The sequence below is a fragment of the Ostrinia furnacalis genome, unplaced genomic scaffold, assembly GCF_004193835.3.
Source record: "Ostrinia furnacalis isolate ACB-3 unplaced genomic scaffold, ASM419383v2 OfSCF0535, whole genome shotgun sequence".
In the NCBI taxonomy this organism is placed as follows: Eukaryota; Metazoa; Arthropoda; class Insecta; order Lepidoptera; family Crambidae; genus Ostrinia; species Ostrinia furnacalis.
This window is the reverse complement of record NW_021130774.1, coordinates 604,688-612,783: the sequence shown is the minus strand read 5'-3', so window position 1 is coordinate 612,783 and position 8,096 is coordinate 604,688. Positions and strand designations below refer to the sequence as shown.

Sequence of the window (8,096 nt, the reverse complement as noted above, 5' to 3'; positions counted from 1 at the left end):
AAACATGCCACGAGTGTATTGCGTAGTATACGGCTGCTTGAACTCGGCATCTTCAAAACCAGAACTTTCATTTTTTAAACTTCGTAATAATTCGGAATTGTAAAAATGATTAAATATTACTTTTTAAATAAAGTGCTTACATCTGATTTTGTAATAGTTCTTTTTAAATTACGTAATTACGCTTTTTAACAATTTATGTGTTCTATTTGATAAAGTACTAATTTGCTCCGCGCGCTTTTGTACTAAGTGATGAACTGTATTTAAAATGAGGCAATAGCTATGTGAAAGTAAGTATCCGGTATTTTATTTATGAGAATAGAATATCTTCTACCGGCCTCTAATAGTACTTAATCAATTTATTCGATTATGTATTCGATACTAAGTGATGAACTGTATTTAAAATGAGGCAATAGCTATGTGAAAGTAAGTATCCGGTATTTTATTTATGAGAATAGAATATCTTCTACCGGCCTCTAATAGTACTTAATCAATTTATTCGATTATGTATTCGATCATTATAGAACCTAATTAACGTTTTATTTTTTTGTTAACTACTTAGTCAATTAATTTATTCCATTAGGTATTTGATAATTAAAAAACCTAAATAAACGTTTTAATAAATAAGTAAGTCAGAACCTTATTAATTTTATAAAGATTAAGAGTGCCAACCCTAACACTCAGTTGAAGTGTAGGTATTTAACTCGCCGAAAGGGCTAAGTTTCCGTACTGCTTTAGCTCATATCTACTGTGCTGCGTACCTCGCTGGAATGCGACTCTCCCTCGCACTCACCCGCGTGACTCCCTGCATTCGCCCCGTCCATACCAGAACGTCGATGTGACGTTACGGCTGCCAGGTGTGCAGTAACTCGATCGGGTTGTATTAAGGCAGGGGAATCACCAATATCTATACAGATGTAGGTAAATCCCTCAATCGTGTCTGATAACATATTGATATCTAATCAAACCTTGATAATAGCATAGCTTAAGGAAGAACAACAACTTGAGATAACTTGTATAATTTTATGGTCAACGTCGATTTTTCTTACAACTTTTAGTTAAGGTCATAGGAGACTTATCAACTCTGAAATGGATCAACACCGTATCGCCTTCCGTGGCAGCTGTTCCCTTTCGCGCGATGTCATCGCTAGCCGAGGCATTTACGTTACGGCGCGAAAAAGTGTACGAGGTTTCATACAAAGAGTACTGACCGGCTCGAGTTGATACGGTTACGATCTGTTTTTGATATGCACCTTGACACGGCGAAAATTAATTTGAGTCTGCTACATAATGAGGTGTCTAAATCTTGTGCTTTAAATTTAATATCTTGCCTGAAGCAGTTTTGCTCAAGAAATTTTCATTTTGTCCGCTATTTTATGTTTAATTGCTGAGTAAAGCTAATAGTCCAGTCATTTGGTACGAAATATTGGCTTTACCTGGAATGTTTTCCGGAAGTAATGAAGAAATTATTCAAGGTGAGGGGGAAATAAGTTTTTCGGTCAAAACTCATATAGAAGTATACTTTGCGGCACTCCTACGCATAAACTATTGATTTCACAAAAAGGTTATGTAGACATCAAAAATAGGAAATTTTCTCTAGTTTAAGTTTATCTAAGCATGTTTTGTCATAAAATTAATCCGAAAGAAAATGTTTAAGAAAAACTGCTACTAGGCAGTATTTCTCCAATATGGCGGCGCGAGCGGCAACCATACGAGGTCGCAAAGTTGAAATTCGTAAAGAGCACATCGAAATCTATATAAATACCAATTTTCATTACTTTCGGAAAACTTTCCAGGTAAAACTACCAAATGACTGGACTATAAGGCCTGTTGAATTTATGCTTCGAGGGACTGTTTATTTTTGCTGTTACATTAATAAAATCGTTGGTCCTGACTGACTATTAAAACAAACATCTGCTAGACAAGGATTGCTTTGCCGTAGAACCGTATATCCTGGCTACAAAGGAGTTGCTACCTATTGTCTCAAATAAAACTCAATCTTGTTCATTAATATATTTATTATTTGAGTGAATGTTACTATTAGTTACGTTGAAATCCTTATTTTAATCTATATTAAATACAATATTTAAAATATGTCAAAGTGAAATTGTGAACCCCGTCAGTTTATAATATAAGGGTCATTCCATCGTTTCGGGTGTTACGTTCGTACACACATATTCAACAATTTCATGTATTTTGAAATAGTATTTTAATAATGTTAGTGCCTTAATCTGTCCGTTTTTAGTTGTTTTATCTAAATAATAAAGTTTGTACAGCTTAGAATGTAGGATAACGAAAATATGAGTCGAAAAGTGTGCGTTTCGGGCGTTACGAGATTTTGCCTCTATGTTCTGACTGTTGCTGCATTTACTCGAAATTTAGCGAATTTTCTTAAGGAATCATACCTAAAACTTACAGGACTTCTAAAGTATGACATTTACAAACCATGTAACATACAATCACTGTTAAATAAAACGTTTTACTATTTTTTTATAAATTTTTTCTTTGTTTCGGGTGTTACAATGGTTCTGTTTCGGGTGTTACGAGTACGAAAATTCAACGCGTTTTATCGATAAAATCGGTGTTTTATTAGTCTCTAGGTACTACAAAATAAGGAGTACAACAAATAAACACAAATAGAGCGAATTCTGGTTTGAAATTACGAAGCAGCTTTTTTTAAAAAATATACAAAGTTCAAGTTTAATTTTTCCTCAGAATATAGCTTTTTCTATTGTTTTTGGCTTGAAATAGCATTACTTTAATTTCTAATTACGATATTTATTGGAAATGTCAAACATCGACACTTTTTAGCAATACCTTAATTTTAGTGTTAAGTCGACATTTCAAAAAAGTCTTAAATTGAGAAATATGACTCCTTTTCCGATGCCAGCGCTAGTGGGAGGTCAAAGGACCCTCACAGTAATACTTTTTCACTTCTCCAAGCAATATACACACATTATCGACATATAAATAAAAATGTAATACCCGAAACGTTTCGGGTGTTACAGTTTTTAATCAAGAAAGAAACATACTAAATTAGTATCATGCTCAGATATTAGTTAGTATTTGAAATCATTACTACCATGACCTTACTTTTACCAAATATTGTTACCCTAATCCATGTGTAAGGTACAATAATAAAACAAATACCTGTTTTTCTGTTTCGGGTGTTACATCGCCGAAGTAACAAGAAAACACACTTAAAACTTGATGATTATCAATTTTTTTGGGACTATGACGCTATCTACCAATACTATGATAAATACCCTCGAATTATATAGTGGCAAAACGTTTCACAGATTGATAGTTTTTTTTAAATCTTATTACCAATAATTAGAGAAAAAATGATCATTCAGACAGTTGACTTAAGTATAGACTTTGAAGACTAATAACTTAAAAATAACTTGTTTCTTTCAGTTTTTTTTTGTTGCACATTATAATTTGGAATGTTTACTTTCAAAATTCATCAGATTTAATGCGAAAAAAACATATTTAGTTTTTCACCCTCGGTAACATTTGTCATGGAATGACCCATAACGCGTGAGATTGTAAATTAACAGTGGGTTAGGTTAGGTTAGGTTAGATGATAATCTGACGGAATTCATTATTTTATGGCGACATGTACAACAACTTAGCTATCGTAAGGTTTGCAGTGTGAAAATTTCAACAATTTTGTTAATGTAGACGTTTTTTCAGGTGTTTCTTTCATGTCCCTTAGCTCAGGCTTCTCTGTATTCGACTTATAGTCATAAGCGACTCTCCTAGTGACCAGTGTCATCATCTGTTCCAGATCCAAATCGTTGTAGTGTTCCATAAAAATGCTGCAAAGTTCTCTTATGTACCAAGATCCCCCTTCAACATATTTCCAAGCCATGTAATCTGTTAATAAAGAAAAAAGCTTTAACTAATTTGTTTTCAAACTCCTTTTCCACCAAATCTGTGTAAAGAAAAAGAGTACCTAATGCGTATATGCCATCTTAGCCATCGTAAGGTTTGCAATGCGAAAATTTCAATAACTTTGTTAATGTAGATGTTTTTTCAGGTGTCTCTTTCATGCCCGTTAGTTCAGGTGCTTTCAGTGTCTTCGACTTATGGTCGTAAGCGACTCTCCTAGTGACCAGTGTCATCATCTGGTCCAGATCCAAATGGTTGTAGTGATTCATAAAGATCTGGCAAAGTTCTCTTATGTACCAAGATCCCCCTTCAATGTATTTCCAAGCCCTATAATCTGTTAATAAAGAAAAAAACTTTGACTAATTTGTTTTCAAACTCTTTTTCCATCATATCTGTGTAAAGAAAAAAAGTGATGCAAAGATACAAACCAAACGCATGGATGGCTTAGGTCTGTTGTTATCCATAATCTATTATTAACTTATGTAAATAAGAAAAACGTCAATCCTTATTTATTCATTATTGTTACGGTATGGTGTGTTAAATAAAGCAGAAAACAAAAGAGACGTGGAAATAAATCTGAGGTGGAATTGTGTAAAGCAATCGTAATCATTTGACAGTTCATAACGTACGATTATTCTGTCAAACGCTTTGTTTAAATGACTTTATCGTACGTTATGAACTGTCAAGTGATTACGATTGCTTTACACAATTCCACCTCTGATTGGTTATTCAAAACATCTCTTATCTCTGCTTCTTTTTTTCCGCCTTAGTGGAAACCGGGCCTCAAGTTGTTGTGTCTGGTAGAAGCTATATTAGGTACAATTACCTTCTACTGTTGAACGCCCAATAAAAAAATCTACATGTCTGGGCACATGAAGCACCTTGCTGTTTGGTCCATCACAATGCGTCATTTTACCAGGGTCAACCTTCCATCCACGGCACGCCTGAAACCAGTTACAAATGTGTAACTTCGCCACCAGGAATGAACAATAAATCACACACTATAAGATTAGTGCAACATTTTCACCGTCCTTCTGCCGCAAAATCGTCCTGAGTAGGATGAAAAATTGTGTAAAGACGTTGATGGGATAAACTTTGGCTTAATAAATATCTACCTAGCAACTGAAAGCTGTTGCAGCAGAAAAGTTATCAAGTGGCGACCATGGACTAGAAAACGAGTGTAGCCAGACCTCCCATTCGGTGGACCGACGATCTGGTGATGGTCGCGGGAAGTACCAGGCTGAATGTAGGCAGCTCAGGACCGGTCGTTGTAAAAAACCGTGGAAGGCCTTTAACGTTTGGGACGACAAATATCGATCTATCATATTTGGGTATAGTCGTTTAAAAATACCTGAATAAAGAAGAGTTTCGGTTTATGGATCAGAGAAGAGTGCCCATTTTCGAGTAACCAAACCATTTCAGCCAAATAGTAGGTTCTGTCGTAAGCACAAAGTATTCCTCTCTGGAAACCGTGTGTCATGATTGCAACAGCCAGGCATGATGTCTTGCTGTGGTCTTCTTCAGCTTCTGAAATAATATTAGCGAGGTTATTTCCGGGATTAAAATTAATTATAATTTTAGACTTTACTCGCTTCTTTAAAAAGGCTCAAGGTCACCCAAAAGGCAATAGAGCGTGCTATGCTCAGAGTTTCCCTCCGTGACCGAATCAGAAATGAGATCACAAGAAAACCTAAGTGGCCGAATTGCCGAAATAGCTCGCAGAATTGCCTGAATCAAGTGGCAGTGGGCGGGGCGGGCACATGGCTCGTAGAGCTTGCCGCTGGGGCAGAAAAATTCTCGAGTGGCAACCACGGGCCGGAACACGTAGTGTGGCCAGACCCCCACTAGGTGGAGCGACGACTTGGTGAAGGTCGCGGGAAGTAGGTACCTGGATGTGGGCAGCAGTGGACGTCATTGGGCTGAAACGAACGACATTTGACCTTATTCCATTATTTGAATCCAGTTTAATTGTAAAGTTGGCGAAGGGTGATCTCAGATAAAAATAAAGAATACTTGAAGATGAAAAATAGTTATGATATGAAATGCGGAACTCACTAAAGTTGAGTTGCATTGCATGCATCATCTTACTTTAACTTTGACAAACGCCAAAAATCTGTCAAACTCCTTTTTTTTTGGGTTAGACTGTCCCGCTCACGTCAAACTCCATACAAAAAACACCAGTCATTGTCATAGTTACCATAGCTCATATTACTGTGTAGTTACGGTTAAAATAAGTTGGTGCAACTCGGTTTAAGATCATTACTAAACTTACTAGCTTTGATTGTCCTTTTAATCACGTCATACGTTTTATTTTCGTAATAAAAAGGTTTAAATCCAAAAAATGAGAATACTTTTTCCAGTCTGTCATAATCTGCTAAATGGTCAGTTCGCTCATCTGGAGGTTTCTTCCTGAAAATAGATCGGATTTTTTGTTTATAGTCCAGTAGAATTAGCTTTTAAATCGGAAATAATTCCTACAAAAGATTTATTGTTTTAATGGCTTCATTGGTTGCCCATTAAGACTCTCCTAAGTTTTCGACTTCGACGGAGTTGTGCTTAAGTGGTGGGGGCCCCCGAAAGGGGCATTTTTTCGGTTTTCCGGTTATACCGCGTAAAGGACTTACCCTATCAAAAAGTGGTCTTCATGACGGTTGAAGGGCACTTAATCCTGCATTGAATAAGACAAAATTCATATGTTTTGTACAAACCGTTCTCGTGGAGAGGGTCATTAATTATACGTATATTTTCTACTTTGCCGAACTTTAGCGCGAGAATGGTTTGTCCAAAACATATGAATTTGGTCTTATTCAATGCAGGATTAAGTGCCCTTTAACCGTCATAAAGACCACTTTTCGATAGGGTAAGTCCTTTACGCGGTATAACCGGAAAACCGAAAAAACGCCCCTTTCGGGGGCCCCCACCACTTAAGCACAACTCCGTCGAAGTCGAAAACTTAGGAGAGTCTTAATGGGCAACCAATGAAGCCATTAAAGCAAAAAAATCTTTTGTAGGAATTATTTCCGATTTAATCAATTTTTGTGTTTAATTCTACTGGCCTATTAGTGTTTATGTCATGTCATTCACATTTATCTTTTTGTCAGAAACAGCCACTTATATTTTTTCTTCTTTCTAAAATAAAATCTTTTTTCTTTAATATTATTATGAATGTGCAACCATTGCTTGGAAAAAAAGTATGATGTAGGATGTTGGAAGTATAGTAAATAGTATATTATGATTTCTAAAGTACACTCGCCGTTTTGATGATTGTAAAAATAGAACTTACCCATAAAAATCATTTTCTTCGTATTTACTATGGTTAAAGATTAAGATCTCCTTCTTTCCTGACATGTCGTAATACAAACCATCGGGATCGAACTTTATGCTGGAGTCTGGCAATGGCACCGAGCGACTGGCGCTATAATAAGAAATTTATATTATTACGATGAACCTACGGCATTGACATAGGTGATCGAATCAGATATGAGGAGAAAAGGGAAACAAAGTAACCGACATAGCCCGCAGAATTCATCAGGTGAGATACACAGGCCAAGAGCTTCCTCGTTATGGATAAAAAAATACTGATGTCCTTTGGGGCAGAGAAGTTCTCGAGCCCACACCACACGCGTCGCGTTACTGTTGCACAATTAGCAACTGGTTGCTAAAATCTGAATAATCATGCTGGCCATAATAACGAATCGATTGAAACCTCATCAAAGTGGGATGAATAATTTAGGCGCGACGGCGGAACATATTTTGTAAATACAAACATATAGAAATCACTATACTGCTAAAACCGTAACCATAACCCTTATGGTATGGTCGGGTAAAAAAGAAAATTATCAGATCCATGGCTGATTTACAAGTATGTAAAAAGCTTTTTGGTTACTTTACGAAATTAAGTAGATCATGATTTACTTACCTAGGAGGTAAATTACTTTTCTCCGGAAGTAAGTTCGTGGCAGATTTGAAAGGCCCCGCGTCACTCTGAGTTAAATCCATGGTCCGATCCAAAGTAGAAGAACTAATGGACACAATAATAATTATTATTATAGAGATACGGCGTTGGCGAACGACTTTATCAGACTGCTATGACCGACCACACTCCGTTATATTTATACAATGATGACAAATAAGTCGGTCTTATCGCTTCATGATTAAAGCCCTATTTACATGCATCGATTTTTGCAGTGCGGCTAGTCGTTTAC

The 8,096-nt window shown here is 36.3% G+C and overlaps 1 protein-coding gene across 2 annotated transcripts; it reads right to left on the bottom strand.

Annotated features, from left to right (window-relative positions):
- Positions 1-1,997: 1,997 nt before the first annotated feature.
- On the bottom strand, positions 1,998-7,989 carry LOC114366116 (caspase-1-like). Of its 2 annotated transcripts, none has more exons than XM_028322904.1 (7): positions 7,811-7,988; positions 7,175-7,306; positions 6,164-6,300; positions 5,243-5,418; positions 4,718-4,835; positions 3,531-3,876; positions 1,998-2,128 (listed from the first exon to the last, which is right to left on the bottom strand). In XM_028322904.1, the coding sequence occupies exons 1-6, from the start codon at positions 7,888-7,890 to the stop codon at positions 3,629-3,631; spliced, it is 891 nt and encodes a 296-aa protein (XP_028178705.1). In that variant the 5' UTR covers positions 7,891-7,988; the 3' UTR covers positions 1,998-2,128; positions 3,531-3,628. The 2 variants fall into 2 exon arrangements, with proteins under 2 accessions (XP_028178705.1, XP_028178704.1); XM_028322903.1 differs by lacking the exon at positions 1,998-2,128 and adding an exon at positions 3,956-4,225 and having other exon boundaries at positions 3,564-3,876; positions 7,811-7,989.
- Positions 7,990-8,096: the final 107 nt, after the last annotated feature.

Coding starts and splice junctions, on each gene's coding strand:
- LOC114366116 (XM_028322903.1), bottom strand. CDS start 7,890: ATGGATTTAACTCAGAGTGACGCGGGGCCTTTCAAATCTGCCACGAAC. Junction 6,301..7,174: donor GAAGAAAATGATTTTTATGG/GTAAGTTCTATT, acceptor ATCTATTTTCAG/GAAGAAACCTCCAGATGAGC. Junction 4,836..5,242: donor CGAAACTCTTCTTTATTCAG/GTATTTTTAAAC, acceptor AACTGGTTTCAG/GCGTGCCGTGGATGGAAGGT.